The 16,048-nt window shown below is 40.0% G+C and overlaps 1 protein-coding gene and 1 long non-coding RNA gene across 4 annotated transcripts in view; both read left to right on the top strand.

The window, feature by feature from the left end:
- The first annotated feature begins 127 nt into the window (after positions 1 to 127).
- Positions 128 to 6,972, top strand: LOC123504209 (tRNA pseudouridine synthase A-like). 3 transcript variants are annotated; one of them, XM_045254562.1, is made up of 11 exons: positions 128 to 370; positions 1,826 to 1,990; positions 2,166 to 2,310; positions 2,776 to 2,942; positions 3,137 to 3,312; positions 3,856 to 3,962; positions 4,229 to 4,329; positions 4,436 to 4,641; positions 4,818 to 5,002; positions 5,329 to 5,441; positions 6,672 to 6,972. In XM_045254562.1, the coding sequence occupies exons 2-11, from the start codon at positions 1,834 to 1,836 to the stop codon at positions 6,731 to 6,733; spliced, it is 1,419 nt and encodes a 472-aa protein (XP_045110497.1). In that variant the 5' UTR covers positions 128 to 370; positions 1,826 to 1,833; the 3' UTR covers positions 6,734 to 6,972. The 3 variants fall into 3 exon arrangements, with proteins under 3 accessions (XP_045110497.1, XP_045110496.1, XP_045110498.1); XM_045254561.1 differs by lacking the exon at positions 6,672 to 6,972 and adding an exon at positions 5,701 to 5,897; XM_045254563.1 differs by having other exon boundaries at positions 129 to 370; positions 2,166 to 2,338.
- A 928-nt stretch (positions 6,973 to 7,900) lies between these two features.
- The window catches only part of LOC123503934, an 81,109-nt gene continuing 72,961 nt past the window's right edge, over positions 7,901 to 16,048 (top strand). Inside the window, exon 1 of the long non-coding RNA XR_006674651.1 lies at positions 7,901 to 8,686. This is a non-coding gene — a long non-coding RNA (uncharacterized LOC123503934). The remainder of the gene's footprint in view (positions 8,687 to 16,048) is intronic.

Below are 16,048 nucleotides of genomic sequence, written 5' to 3'. Positions count from 1 at the left end.
GAGTGTTTCCTCCTGATTTTATTTATTAACGTACTTATTTATTTACTTATTAATTCATTCAAATTTTCATTTATATTCTCTTTGTGTCTTTTTTTTTTTTTTTAGAACAGATGATGGTATGAAGTCCATAAAGAGGAATAAAAAGTTACAACTGACAAAAAGATCAAGATTGAGTGCATCATTATCATTATCAGGAGAGCGGCATGTGTTTGTTTACCTCTGAAAAGACGAATATAGTCTGTGCTGCTGTACCTCCTGAGTAACTTTCTAAGTAACAACCATCTAGAAAGCCCCTCCTCTACAGAAAAGTTCACCTACATCAAGTCCCCAACAAAGACACACAACACTCCCGCTGGCCTATACTGAACTGGTGAGCCGGGTGACCTTTTAGCCTTGGCGATTTTATTTACCTTCAGAAAGTTGATTGGGGATTAGAATAGTTAAGACTGTGGCCATTAATCTTCTGATCTCCATGGACCCTTGCTAATGTCAACAAAATAGTCTAATCGTACACAAATATCAAGGTAAAAAGTGTGTCCCATTATTGAAGAGGTTAAACACAGCATACCACCAACACACACCCTGAAACACTGCCCCGCCGCACCTTCACTATTTTCAAAGGGCTCTAATTAAAGTGACACGGGGTTTTAAAGATGCTTCTGCAATTCTAGTGACATGTTAATAAGTTTTCTTTATTATCAACAAGACAGATACTCTTTAGCACTTGGGTAATAGTCTTTGGGCAATGTCTCAATATACACGTCCCGTCCGCTCTCCTCGATTTCCGGCTCCCCCCTTCGCAGCTCCTCCACCCAGCTGATTCGACGTCATATGTATGAAGCCGCTTTATTGGTCAGCAAGAGAAAGAGAAATAAGAGATCATAAATGGAGGAATTAGGAACAAACATACAAACTTATACATGAATAGTAGAATATAAGGGGATTGCCATATCCTAATAGTCTGCTATTCCTCTATTCGCTATCCATTTTTCTTTCTACCTCTCGTTTTATTCATATTTCCTCCATTCATTGCTCATTTTCTTTCTATCCTGTTTTATTTCCATTTCCTTCATTTATTATCCATTTCTTTTTTATCTCCTGTTTTAATTCCATTTTGTCAATTTGTTATTTTTTTCTTTCTTTTTTCTTTTTTTGACCAATAGCTTGGATTTATACATGTGACGTCAAATCAGCTGAGTGAAAGAGCTACAAAGGGAGAGTAGGGAAATGAGGAGAGCGGGAGGGGTGTCTATATTAAGACAGTGCCAGTCTCTGTTGTCTTTGAGAATGGTCAAGGTAAGAGAGGAAAGCATTTCTAAATGTGGCGCTTACATTGGTGTACACAGTATCTTCTGAATGAACTATCTATTGGCAGTGGAATTTAGAGGTGTTTGAGGATGCTTCTTCAGTGATTATGAGAACTCAAAGGGATTTTTAAGTCAGGTTTGATTTAATTTAGAAGTATCTTTATGTAACTGTTTGGTTATTAGTTAGTCATTATTGACACATTTTCATTGTGATAGTGTTAATAACTTGTGCACAAAGTTGTTTACATTCTAAGACATTTTTACTATATTTGATATATTTTGTAAAGAAAGGAAAAATATAATATCTTTTGCAGGTCTAAAGTTACAGATGAAAAAAGAAAAATATTTGTGATCATAAGATTGGCATGGTGTTGGTCTGTGAAAGAAAGTTATTCTTTATTTAATTTCTCGGCTTGTCTCCTTTACACTTAATTAAACTGATATACATAGGTAGTAGGTGTTTAGTAGGACATGATGAATATGACACTAAAAGAAGATTAAATATTATGTATTTGCAGGAACACTCATGCAGAGATGCTGTGCTATTCGTATCTCAAGTCTGATGGGCAAACTGCCAAGATGTGGGTATCTACCTCTTCCAAAGGAGAGATGTCTATTCAGGATGGTCCCTGTGTTTACTACCATTCAGCACAGAAAATATTGTACCAGGGATTCTCAAAGAGGTAATTCAGAATTTTGATTAAATAATTAATTTGTTTGTGTGTGTGTGTGTGTGTGTGTGTGTGTGTGTGTGTGTGTGTGTGTGTTTGAGTGTATTATATTTCTGATAATTCTATGCTCTAATTTTAAAACTTTAGTATTTTATGATTCAGTGATGCCTTTTATTTTAATTTCTAGTGTTTTATGACCCCAAGCCTGACATGAGTGAAGAGGAGGTGAAACACATCAAGCTTGAGCCAGTTCCACCAGTAGTAGAGCCAATCGCCAAGAGATTTGCTCTGCTTCTATCCTTCAATGGCCAAGGGTATTATGGTATGCAGAGGTGAGATGTATTTCATTGCATCATTAAGGTAATTTGCCTCAGATCTACATATTATATAGATCTGATATTATATACAAAAAGAAATTTCTATTACAAAACATACTAACATTACTGGATTTTTGCCTTTTTTTTTTTTTTATATCCAGAGCATAAGTTATGGGTTAAATTTTTTAGAAAAGAAACTTCATCAAATGGCTGGCTGGTATGAAAAGTATAATGAATCTATGTGCTAAAAGCTCTTGAACATATTAGAAATATTTTTTCATTGAATTTACAGCCACTGTCTGACAAGTAGGCAGACAAATATAATTTGAAGGAAAGGATAACAAATCCTTTTGAAATAACAAGATGACAAAAATATCCACAATTAACAACTGCTCTTCTTGTAATATATCCATACTTTGTTGAATGATTGACTCTGAAGATATATAAGAGATACTTAAGTGACTTGATTTGTTGCTTCAGGAACATGACAGGTAAAACTATAGAGGACCATCTACTGAAGGCCATGCTTGACACTGGTCTTATAACACCAAGGGAATTCATCATCCCTAAGATCTTCAGTTTCCAGCGCTCCTCACGTACTGACAAGGGAGTGTCTGCTGCGAGGCTGCTGGTGTCTTGTGATCTTAGTAAGCATGGAATTTTTTTTTTTTTTCTTTTTGCCAAACTTTTAAAATGCATGAAGAATTGATGACCACAGAATTGTTTAGTATAGTATATGTTTTGTAATTGCCTTAAGCACTACATTATTTGAAAATATAGATACATATATTCTTTTCCTGTAGCCTTCTTGAATTCACTTCCTTATACAAATTTCTGACAGTGTGTGACAAATTAGAAGCATCAGAAATAAAGAGGAAGCTCAACCAGCACCTGAATGATGAAATCCGAGTGATGGCTGTGTTCAGGACGATAAAAACCTTCAGCGGCAAGGCTTGGTGTGATTCCCGCACCTATTCATACACTTGCCCTTCCTATGCCTTTGCTTCATATAGGGAGGTAAGTGTGAGAGAGAAGGGCATTGTATGAACAGAGCATTACCTGAATGAGGGGTTAGACAGATGTGATTAAGGCTGTGTGGATAGCTGTGTCCATGGCTTGGAACTGGAAGGGATGAAATACCAATATGCACAAATGAAATTAACAAACTGGTGTATTTTGTTAAAAGTTTGTTTTTCCTTTCTGAGGAGTGGGTCACAACTGAATTATACCAGGTACTGCTAGGTGAAAAGGACAGGCAGAGAATCTGAGGCTGGTTGTGAATAGGGCGCGCTAACCAATGCACCACTAGTCCAAGTTTTCAAATGTTGGGACATGGGTGTTTTAGAAATTAAACTGAATGATTATTGAGATTATTGATCATTGTGACTGAAATGTATTAAGGTAAATGAGAGATTAAAGTTGATCATTGGTGAATATGGAAAGAGGGTAGGTAGTGTGCATGTAAAAAATTGTTCTGTAGAGAAGTCTCAAATTTGTCTGCTGATTATAATTTTTTTTTGCCATGATCTTCTGTGTCTGATAAGCAGTGAATTTCAACAGATTATCCGGGACAGTTACCGATTACCAGAAGATGGGTTGGCAGAGATCAGAAAACTGTTTGCTGAATATATTGGTATCCATAACTTTCACAATTTTACATCAGGAATGTAAGTAAGTATAATGTTTTTACTGATGTGATTCATATTTTTATTTGGGGTGAAAAGAAATCAAGCTCTCTCTCTTCTATAAACTTACAGCATTTTGTGGACAGAAACTCAACTCTGTTTTTTATGGAAAATAATCAAAAGCCAGGATATATTATTAGGAAAACTTATACAAATCAGAAAGCCAGGTGAGAGAGACTAGTTGGCAAAATTATGTCATGCATAAATAGATTGTTCACACATTTGTATTTTTTGTCATTCTTTTACAGAAAACCTCACGACCAACGTGCAAGACGTCGTATCCTAGACATTGAATGTAGTGAGCCATTTGAGCAAAATAGCCTGGAGTGGATCACCATCAGGATTAAAGGTTTGTATGATCCTTAGCACTCACTTCCATTCCCACTCTCAGTATCACCTACATTCATACTTAGTCTTACTTTTATACCACATTGTGTGAAATTTCTCTTTTGCAGGATTAAGCTTCTTGCTTCACCAGATACGCAAAATGGTTGCTGTGGTCATAGCCATCAGGCGGGGAATGGCTTGCGAGAATTTCATTCCTCAGGCACTTTCAAGGGACTATACTTTCTTACCAATTGCCCCGGGGCTTGGCCTTGTCTTGGAAAACCAACATTTTGACAACTATAACAAGAAATATGGATCCAAGGGTACTCATGAGGTATGCATAGTTCTTTTATCTTCCTTCTTTTTTGGCTTCCTGCCCTTCATTTCTGAAGATTATATTCTGTCATATAAAAAGTGTTTCAGATGGGAAAGTTTGAGACCTTCAGAGCTATAACATTGAGATATCTGCTAAATATCAAATGGCTTACACCATTTTCATGTTTATTTCAGATGCTCACCTGGGACTCTGAAGCTAAAGAGATTGAAGAGTTTCGCCACAAGAATATTATTACTCCTATAATGAATGCAGAAATGAAAGAAAGATCGATGCTTGAATGGTTAAGATTATTTCATGGTTACTGTACTGATTTTGACTTCACCATGGTGAAAGAGTCGGAATTCGACGCAAAAAACAAGTTAGTATATAAAACAATGACCTGAGGTACAGTGTAATGTAGAATGGTGGAGAAAGTCTAAGTTTCTTCACCACTGGGAGATTCTCCATATTACTAATTAGATGAAATAAATGTAAGATTAATGATAAAGAAAGAAGAGTTATGAAGAGCAGTTTTATGGATGACAGTGTTAGTAGAGACCAGGGGCTGAGATAAGCAAGGAGGAAATGGTTCAATAGAAAGAGATGGAGACTTCTGTTATGGCAAGTATATTTGTGGATGTTTGTGGAGGAAGTAAGATAGTTAAATATGAAGAAATATGACATGTATTTTCTCTTTGTCCATAGGAGGCCTGAAACTAGGAGTGTTGGACTTTTTGTGTCATTTGCATTGCTGACAGAACAAAAGGACACAGCTAACTCTATAGTTGATGGAACTCACGCTTCTCACCTGGTTGAAGGTAAGCTTTGTGATTAGTGTTATCTAGTATAACTCTCCATTATGAATGTAGTTTTGTTTTGATTGAGGAAAGAACTTTTTTGGAAGATTATAAATTAGATATATGGTCAGTGGACCAACCATAAGGTGCAAGTGTGTGAAAGACAACACTGCATGGGAGGCCATTAAATTGCACATTTGCCAAAGATTGCACCACAGCTGCTTTAACTTTGTTGCCCTTAAGTAAACCGTTTCTATTTCCTGTTGTTTGAACTCATCAGACCAGATGAGGGCGAATCTCCTGTTGGGTCCATGCTGATGGATGTCTAAGTTGAGAGGTTGGGAATCTGAAGGTGGTTTTGATTAGCACATGATTCATACATGAAATTATATTCCCATATTCTTGTGCCATCCAGCTTGTTAGCTTGTTCTGGTGCATCTTTTGAAGTGCTTTGTAATCTTGTTAATTTCTCACCATTGGCTGATATATATATATATATATATATATATATATATATATATATATATATATATATATATATATATATATATATATATATATATATATATATATATATATATATATATATATATATGGAAGTTATGTAGAGGGTAACAGCAGTAACCACGTTGTTGGGCTTGTAGGAAGTTTTAATGTTTCTAATTAGCTGGCATTGGTCGTCGTTCAGCAGTGTGAGGAAAATTCCAAGTTCCATTTTGTTCCCAAGATGTCTTTTGGTTCTGATCAGACCTTCCTAAGGGGAGAACTATGATGTTGCAGCATTACAGATGTATTTCTTGATGCTTACAAGGACTAAATGAAATGTGTGTGACCACATAATATTATGTTAAAAGAAAAGTAATGAAAAGCATGAAAAACTAGTTACAGTTTATCTTATTTGAAAATTGTGATAATGATAGTTATGAACTCAAAAGTCTCTCATAGATATTGGGATCTAGTAGTTTTTCTTGGTTTTATACTTAGTGTATACTGAATACACTGGTGTGTTAGAGGCTCAGAAGCTATTTCTAAGTGCTGTTGCTTCAGTGCCTTGGTGCATTTGCTTTCATGTAGTATTGTAATTTTTCTCTCTACGTAATGGACAAGGGATACATAGAATAAGAAAGTAGCTACAGTATATGGAGAAAGTATGGGTGTATATCAAACTAGAAAAATACTACTACTGTATGTACAGTACATGGTGAATTATTTGATTAATTAAGCATATTGTTTTCCATGGCGACTGTGAAGAGTGTTATGACAGCCACTCAGAAGATAATGAGGAAACATACAAACATCCCAGTGATTTGTAAGTAGTGTTACACCTGCATGTGATCCAGAAAGCAAAAGATTTGTATACTTCTGCTTTTTCGTCATAAGTTAGGAAGCTGAAAGCTGGTGAGATGATGAAGGTCCATAGGCTTTGTGATATTGTGTCACTTTATGCAAGAGTGAGAGATTGGTTGATATAATCAATCAAAATAAAGAAAATAATCAGTGAGAGGAAAACTCACTATATATGTACTTTACATTAAAGATGTATGTAAATAGAGTAGCCTTTACTTGTTACCTCTACTATATACATCATGATATATAATGCTGAGTAGCAAATCAGTGAGCCTCATTTGGTGAGGTGGTAGAAATTAGTGGTAAGGGGGGGAAGAGAGGAATGGGAGGTACTGCTTGATAACATCCAATGCCGCCACCAAATCCCCACCACGACCAGTAGCAACAGGAGCTACCTTTATATTTCACAGGTACCATGATCATTATTACAACTGGCGTCGTTGTCTTTTCACTAGCACGAACAACAGCAAAGTCTCGCACAATAGAAAGAAGTAATACCACTGATGAGCAGTTAATGACCTGCTGGCCCAGCTATGAAAGTTAAATGCATGATTTTCTTTGTACATAGGTCATCCCATTAGATCACATCCTGATTCTGATTATAGACAACTCTGGAGTTGAAAATTAAGGTTTTGTCTCGTAGAATAAACACAAATTATACAATGTATTTCACCGATGTTTAATGCTGAAGCATCAGAGATGAGCAGAGGTGTCACGCACCACAACGTGTCTCCACTCGCACCTCTACTCTACCTCTACACTCGCATATTACTTGATAGCTTTGCCATGTGTGCTTATGCCTGAAGGTTCGTTTCACAACGAATACTCAAGAGTTTAAGTTTGTCTTAACAATTGTTATGAAGACGATCAGGCTGTTTGGACAACATAGCGTTTCGAATCTGGTTCATATGCTTCAGCAAAGTCTTGGTTCGTTTGAACAAAGCTTAGAATGCAATCTAATTCAATTGCAAGTCAGATAAATCGTTCTAAAGCCCTGCACAAATAAAAGAACGTTTTTTGTGAATGAAGCGTGCGAGTGGCGGCGTCGAGGCGCGCCCTGCTGCGTGGCGGCACGAGGACTCTTCACCACGGCCCGCACCTTTGTCCACCTTGGCCCTCATCCCGCCCGCTCCCGAGACTGCGCACGAGGGGCATAAGCCAGGCATCATGGAAAATACATGATGCCAGGGAGAAAACAGAGGCAAAGAAGGAACAGTGAGAAGGTACTAGAGATGAGTAAACAGGCTTGGAGTCTATTTTAAAGGCAGTCCAACTTACGCGCTCTTCATGGGCAAATCAATAAAGATGGCGGAAATAGCAGTGGTGCCACATGCTCTCACAATTCTCCATAACCATTGTATTCCTCCCTATACCTGTGACCTGTCGCGCTACTGCTTGCCCTTTGACATTTGGTTTCACCTTCGGAAAGCGGCCATGGATCTCTCAGGTTGAACCGAGGCAAGGTCTACAGGTTGGAATATAGAAAGGATTCACGACGTGGCACCCGTATTCCAGCCCTGCGCATGAGCTCATCAGAAGGAATCGCCATGCCATTCCAACTTGTGGATAGCTTAGTGGTCTGTGAACAGTGATGGGGAGTGGAGTACTGGTGGTTCACGCAGTCGCCTCACTCACGACTCTTGGCTGACTCAGTGGAAGGCATTATTTATTAAAGACCCAAAAAGACGCGCTCGCTGGTGGACACACGAGGACGCGCGTGGGATGTAGTAGTGCCGAGGTGCAGGTGTTTATATCCTTTTGTATGTAATCAGAGGGAAAGTGCACAAGTATTCGTCCAAACAGTTATTAAAAAGGGTGAAAGAGAGAGAAAGGTAAAAAAAAAACTTTGCGGAGGAGGGTCGCGCGTCATTATCATCTCACTAGTGACTGTTGCCCAGGGAAGAAGACGCCTGCAGGAGGTGAGTTCCCTGTGGAGTTAGTTGTGTTGTGTTGTGCTGAGGAGACGTCACCTCGTGCTGGTGGTCGGTGGAGGACTGACGCTGCGTGTGTGATGTGATGCTGTATTGTGATGCTTGGCTCTCTCTCTCTCTCTCTCTCTCTCTCTCTCTCTCTCTCTCTCTCTCTCTCTCTCTCTCTAATAGAAAATGGTTGAATGCACTGATTGTTAAACAAGCTATGTCATAAAGTACGAGAGAGAGAGAGAGAGAGAGAGAGAGAGAGAGAGAGAGAGAGAGAGACTGTATCATACGGAAACAAAACTGCTTTCACACACACACACACACACACACACACACACACACACACACACACACAGGGACGGTTCGTGGAAGGTCCTGGCTAAGGTGGATTGGGAAAGAAGCAGTCGTCATTAAGGTGCTGAATAGACGCCCCAGGGAGAGGCCAATTCTTCCGAGGTGTGGCAAAAGTTGAAATTGTGATGTCAGGACAGTTTTATTAGTTTCCAAGAAAGAGAGAGAGAGAGAGTACACACACGTGGATTGACTTCTGTATGTATACGTAACACATTTTGTAATAGGAACAGTAGTATAATTTACTCTCCTTTTTTTCTACAATGAATTCTATATTTTGGGATCAGAAAGTTAAAGATTTTTCCTCCAGTTAGCCTTGGCTAAGCTATAACCCCTTCAGTGCTATAACGCGTCTTCATATGTTCATTGTGCTTACTATTTGGTAATTTTATACAGCTTTAAAAACGTGTGCGGGGATTGAAATAGTGAAGACTCTGGCTATTAATCCTTTTTACCTCCATAAACCCTTCCTAATGTAAATAAAATAATCTAATCACACCCAAAACTTCTGGTTATAATGCATTCCAATACTGACGGAGTTAAACAAGGATCATTGCTTAACCCCTTCAGTACCTTGACGCGTTTTCATATTCATTCTGCTTACTATTTGGTGATTTTATACAGCTTCAGAAATTTATGTGGGGATTAAAATAGTTAAGACATTGGCTACTAATCTTCTCACCTCCATAATCCCTTCCTAATGTAAATAAAATCATCTAATTGCATCCAAAACTTTTAGTAATAATGCATTCTAGTACTGAAGGGGTTAAACAAATAAGAATGACTGCATAAACGCACACATACATCGTTTACAATAATATCTAACACTACCACTACCCAAAGGTTATAAGAAAGGATCAGAGAGCTTGTCAAAAAGGGAAAAATCTTTGTCTGACCTCAAGACCTCAGGTGCTGGGTGTCTGACAGAGCGGGGATCCGGATGAGGCTTACAAGGAGGGAGTTTTATAGCGTTGGAGAAAATGGAAGCTCAACATCTTTTCTGTCCTTGAAGGGATGGAGAGAAAGAGGTGCGTGCATGCGTGTGTGTGTGTGTGTGTGTGTGTGTGTGTGTGTGTTGAGTTATGATTTATAGACTTTTCGTTGTTTCATCTTTATTAGCAAAGGGATGAGATGAAAAATTGAAGAGTTGCATTCCGTCCATATTGTCCTCATATAAATTACTCGTATGTCTGAGAGAGAGAGAGAGAGAGAGAGAGAGAGAGAGAGAGAGAGAGTCACACATGGTATAATTATTTTCCTCTGTGAATCAGGACTAAGTTGGAAGGAGGGTGGGAGGGAGGGAGGGAGGGAGTGGCGAATGGAATATGAGGACGAGGAGGACGAGGCGGCAGACAGGCGTACATTTTGTCTCCATTATACATAATTTCTATCAGGGATGGGGCGGAGAGAGGAAGGGAGAATTTCACATCGTATATCTGTTTCCTCAATAAATCAAGAGAGAGAGAGAGAGTAGCACTATGTCGCATTTTTCAGTTCATATTATAGCGAGATGCTTATAATTTCTATCACATCAAAGGGAAAAAATGTGAGATGAAACATGAAACTAGTTAAGAATTGTGCTTTACTGTATCCTGTCGTTCGTCGCGTGTTTATAATTCGTGTCACATAATGATAATAAAATAACTATTAGCAATTGGTCAGATGAATATAAAGAAGACTAACGTATATTCTTAGCCTCAGCGTCACAACTTCAGACAAAGAAGTGATAACATTTATTAGGAGAACGAGAAAAAGTGTATGGTGTAGCGTGCTAGGTGTGTTGATGGCTAGCGGTGGTGGTGGTGGTGGTTGCGGCAGCAGAGGGCAAGCTGTCAGCCACACCAGTCACAGGGAGTGTCGCTTTATTTATTTATCTTTTTATTGGGATGCAGGAAAGGGCAAAAGTTAAGCCAGCGTAATGCCGTGACTTGTTGTTGTTGCTGTTATTGTTGTTTTTTATTCAAGGTCAAAATGTGTGCACCATGGTAGATTCGTAGACATTCCTCTCTCTTTTATTTGTTATGTCATTTACTCATTTTCTTTCTTTGTGTTCCGATTTGTCATTCTCTCTCGCCATACAATGATTCATTCATATTTGTCTTGTCTGTCTATATCTATATCCGCCTATCTGTTTCTGTCCGTCCGTCTTTGTTCTGTCTCTTCGTCTCTGTCCGTCCGTCCATCCGTCTGCCTCTTGCCCTCAGACCTGTGTAAGCCTTGTCCTGTTTCCTTTACTCGTGAAGATGAAAGAGAGAGAGAAAAGTACATTGTTCTCTACGGCCCAGGAAATTAATTCAATTAATAAAACACAAAGGGAAAGCGGCGTGGCAAGGCGTGAATGCGAATTCGTGTATACAAATACGCAATTTTACCGATAATAACAAAATCTCGGATATAAAGATACAAAGTGAGGCTTAAAGGTGGATAGGTGTTGGTTTAATTAAATTCCCTCCGTCTCCAGGGAGGCGGCAGAGCCTGGGCTTCCGCCCGCGGAGACCCTCAATTCCAGATCCCCTCGCACGGTCGACTGGTTTACGTCTACTATCTACGTGCTACGTCAGGTTAGCGTGGTGTTCAGTGTGTTGCCTCGGGTCAGGAGGAGCACACAGAGACCTCCTGTATGCCGGTATACACGGACTATCTCTGAGCGCCATATACGTACATAAAGTCTTGTTTGCGAGGCTGGGTGGCGCAGTGATACAGGCTGCTGCCTCCGCCCTAAAGGTTGTGTGTTCCAGACTCCGCAGAGTGTCATTGGGGCAAGGGGTGCCCGTCTCCCGTAATCCAAGCGGGAATGGATGACCTTTTGCTGTTTGGGTTGGTACAATTTAATTCCTAGCAAGCCACACGCCCTTCAGCCCTTCATGCCTAAAGGAGCACTCTGGATACCTGGGCCTGCCATAGGTACATGAGTCAACACTGTCTGAACACCTACACTGCCTCACAACACTTGCCTGCTGTAATTAAATGGAATCACTATCCAGGAGGTACAGTCTGGCATGATTAATGACTAAGGCCTATCCTCAGGTGTGTCCTGTGGGCGCCTTGGATCTAGGGCACAGGGACACTATTATGTGCATGTAGTTACGGTCAGTGGTCGAGTAATGTGTACCAGTCCAGTCCAGTAGTGGGCGTGGGGTTGAATGCCTTTGTATCGTTTCCCACTGTTATGTATATTTCTTGTTCTTGTTTGTATTCTTCTATTCTTGACTTATTTTCTTTTGTCTTTCTTTCCAAATTTGGGTCATATATTTTTTTTTTATTTCATCCACCGATAATGTTCTGAACACTAATACATTTGCAGTTATATTGTCTCTAGTTTGGTTTTCTGTGTTTTGCAAGAATGTTTGGTTTTTCCGTATATCACTGTATCCTCCACACTCTAATATAAATTGTTCAAGTGTTTCTGTATCACAATTGAATACTCACTTCTATTGTGTAGAACATCTTTCATTATAAAGTCCGTCGATTAACTCAGACCTATCATTCATCATGTCCTTAAGGAGAATTGAAGGTCATAGGGCTTTTGAAAACACGAAGCACAATGGAAGTGAGAATAGATTATTGACTTATGACCACGACTGTATCTGGCTCAATATTGTGTAAGTCAAGTACCTACACATGTCTCGAGAATATAATTACGGTGCACGCCATTCGCCTATACACTCTCCAAGTATCCACGCACTGATCAGCTTTGAAAATTGAAGTGTCTGAGCCTCGTGTTTGCTCTGGCCAAGATTAGGAATTATAGATTACGTTAGACTGATGGGCTCGAGACTACCTCCGTTTTCCTCTGTGTCACAAACCTTACTGCATGGAAAATATTATACAGTAAGAGTTGAAGAACAAATTAATATGCAAATGAAGAAATAAACTTCTTTCGAGTTTTCAGGAAAGAGCGAAAATATTGGTAAATATAAGGCAGTGGAGAAATATTTGCTAGAGGGTTACAAGAAGGCATCGAGTTGAGAAAATCATGGGATGTAATATTCGAGATGTCCTGGCGCCTCTCCCGTACCATGCAGTTTACATGTTCGGTCACCATGCACTCCCCTTGGAAGGTATTGCCGCGTACAGAACGAGGAAGTTGACAACAATTGCGTAATCAATTTAGCTGCGATTTCACCGAAGACTGAATAAGCGCATGAATGATCTGAATAGTATGTAAATTTATGTGATATGTCTTACCCTCTCCCTTGCCTTCCTTCCTCCTCCTCATTGTTTTAGTTGTTGTCTTTCCCTCTCATCCACGTTCATTCATTCTAAATCTAACTCGCAAATTGGCTGCTTGTGTTTCTGTTCCCTCTTCCTTCATATCCCCTTCCTCCTCCTCCGCCTTCTCGTCGTCGTCATCGTCATCGTCGTCTTCCTCATCCATTCACCTTCACTGTAAACTAACTCATCCACTAGTCCCTGTCCTCTTCCCCTACTTCCTCCTCTTCGCTCCTCTCCTTCCATTTCCACTCCATCTAAAGACCCCGTTCACTCAGTCCAGTCCTCCTCTTCCTCTTCCTCCTCCTCCTCCTCCTCCTCCTCCTGTCACGTAATAACTTTGTAGAGGGAAATTGAACTCTGGTGTACCCACGTCCCTTTCCTTGCACCCTTATTTATAGATACGCACCATAACCTCCTCCTCCTCCTCCTTCTCCTCCTCCTTGACCAGACACACGCTACCCAACCTGTCCCTAGTCAGACTCCTCCTCCTCCTCCTTCTCCTTTTTCTTTGCCTTCCTTTTTTTTCCTCCTCCCTTTTCTCTTTCTCCTCCTCTTCCTCCTCCTTTTTCTCCTCCTCCTCCTCTTCCTCTTCCTCTTCCTCCTCCTCCTCCTCCTTTTTCTCCTCCTCTTCCTCCTCATTCTCCTCCTTCTCCTTCTCCTCCTCCTCCTTCTCCTTCTCCTTCTCCTTCTCCTTCTCCTTCTCCTTCTCCTCCTCCTCCTCCTCCTCCTCCTCCTCCTCCTCCTCCTCCTCCTCCTCCTCTTCTTCTTTGTCTAGCTTACGTGCTTTCCTATGTATTCCAGGCTCCAGCAGTTCTAAGTGTTGTCATTCCTCTCTGTTCCCTTACTATTGTTCTATGTAGCTGTGTCTATGTCTGTGTCTGCTTGTCCAGTCTCTTTTTTTTGCCTTTCTTTCTAAAGGTGTGTTCTGTTTGTCTGTCTTTCTGTTTGTCTGTATCTGTCAGTGAGTTTATCCTTTTGGTAGTTTTGTTCTCCGAGATAATGTGACTAAAAGGAAAGACAAGACAGTTTGGAGAGTCAAGGAGAAGAGACAGACAGACAGACAGACAAAGGAATGGTATCAGAAAGATATTTTTCCCTATACTTCTTATTCTGTTTAGTCTGTTTTATTCTATGTATTTTATTTAGTCTCTTAGTTCTCGTGTGGATAAGTGTTGAGTGGAAGGCTGCGATGCTTGTTCCTCTGTGCATATCATGATTGCCTTGTGTATTTCTCTTGTTTATTTTCTTCGTTCTCTTCCTATTCTCTCTCCCTCTATATCCATGGTGCTGCTGCTTCTGGTGGTCGTCCATCTCCACAAATCTTTACTTCATGCCGTAAATCTCCAAAATGATACTTTAATTTCCCATTTCGGCGTCTTATGCGTATAATCTTTAAGCTCCAACTGATGTCGACTCTGTGGAAATTGGCTGCTCCATAAACCAGACAGTTTTGTCGTTTGTTTAGCCTCTTCTTGGAGGGTACAGGAGGAAGAGGAGGAGGAGGAGGAATAAAAGGGAGACTAGAATTTTTTTTTAGGAGGGAAAGCTGGTCTAGGACAACAAAGAATAAAAAAAGACCCGCTTACTTGCCAATCCCCTTGCAGGTCCGAGAGAGTAAGCCAAAAGAAAGGGATAAATGTCTTGAAACCTCCCTCTTAAAGGAAGTCAAGTCATAGGAAGTTGGAAATACTTACGCAGGCATGGAGTTCCAGAGTTTACCAGAGAAATGCTACATATGTTCATACAGTCTTAAAAATTCCTTGTTACCAATCCCAAACAGCTACAGGAGTATAAACAAAACAAAAACAACCAGTAACTTAGCGATAGTATGTTTTGTAGTATAGAGAATAAAACTACTGTTGATAATTATGACAGTGACGGTAACTATGGAGACAACGAAAATAAAAAAAAACGAGGTTGCCAATTAATATAAATAAATTGAATAAAGATAAATAGATGAATAAATTATAGTGTACAGTAATAGCAGTAACGATAATGACGATGCAATCCTTTCAAGTCTAGAAATGGAACTACTGACGTGTATATCTACAATCTTTCTTTTCATTTTACTCATTATTACTTACATTATATTTAACGTACAAAGCCAGCATGTAAAAAGTAGTGTAAATTGGCGAGGATTTCTTTTAAATTCCTACTATTTTCTTCTTTCACTAACTTTTCTTTTTACTGTTCAACCTTTTAATTTTCCTCACCATTGTCTACAAAAAAAAAAAAAAAAAAAAAGAGGACTGCGCAGTATGTCGTGGGTGTGCGTGTAGTGTTTTAGTCGGACAAAATTGCAACAAGCGTGTGGTGGAGGTAGTGGTGGTGGTAGTGTTGAGGGCAAGGAAGTCCTTGGGTACCTTGCCGCGGTGCGTGAGTGGCGGCGTGCGTGAGAACTGACGGTAAAGGGGAACTTGAGTCACGCGCGCCACAACAGCAGCAGCCAGACAGGACAAGCCGAGACTCGCACAACTTCGGTATGGACCCAGTTGTTGTTGATGGCTGCTGTCTTGTGTGTGTGTGTGTGTGTGTGTGTGTGTGTGTGTGTGTGTGTGTGTGTGTGTGTGTGTGTGTGTGTGTGTGTGTGTGTGTGTGTGTGTTGGGGAAGACTTGTGGCGAAGTGTATGAAGGTGGCGTGACACTCGACAAGGAATATCGTTGTTGTTGTTGTTGTTGTTGGTGGTGGTGGTGGTGTTGTTGTTGTTGGTGGTGGTGGTTGTGGTGGTGGTGGTGGTGGTGGTGTTTTCTCTTCTCTTACTTCTTCCCCTCCTCCTCCTCCTCCTCCTCCTCCTC

The sequence above is a fragment of the Portunus trituberculatus genome, chromosome 15 (genome assembly GCF_017591435.1).
Source record: "Portunus trituberculatus isolate SZX2019 chromosome 15, ASM1759143v1, whole genome shotgun sequence".
Lineage (NCBI taxonomy): Eukaryota > Metazoa > Arthropoda > Malacostraca > Decapoda > Portunidae > Portunus > Portunus trituberculatus.
This window is presented reverse-complemented; position numbering and strand designations above follow the sequence as displayed.

What these genes read in the sequence shown, in the direction of transcription:
- LOC123504209 (XM_045254562.1), top strand. Translation starts at nt 1,834, where the DNA reads ATGCAGAGATGCTGTGCTATTCGTATCTCAAGTCTGATGGGCAAACTG. An exon ending in CCTTTGCTTCATATAGGGAG is followed by an intron (nt 3,313 to 3,855) that starts GTAAGTGTGAGA and finishes GAATTTCAACAG; the next exon opens with ATTATCCGGGACAGTTACCG. An exon ending in CACAATTTTACATCAGGAAT is followed by an intron (nt 3,963 to 4,228) that starts GTAAGTAAGTAT and finishes ATTCTTTTACAG; the next exon opens with AAAACCTCACGACCAACGTG.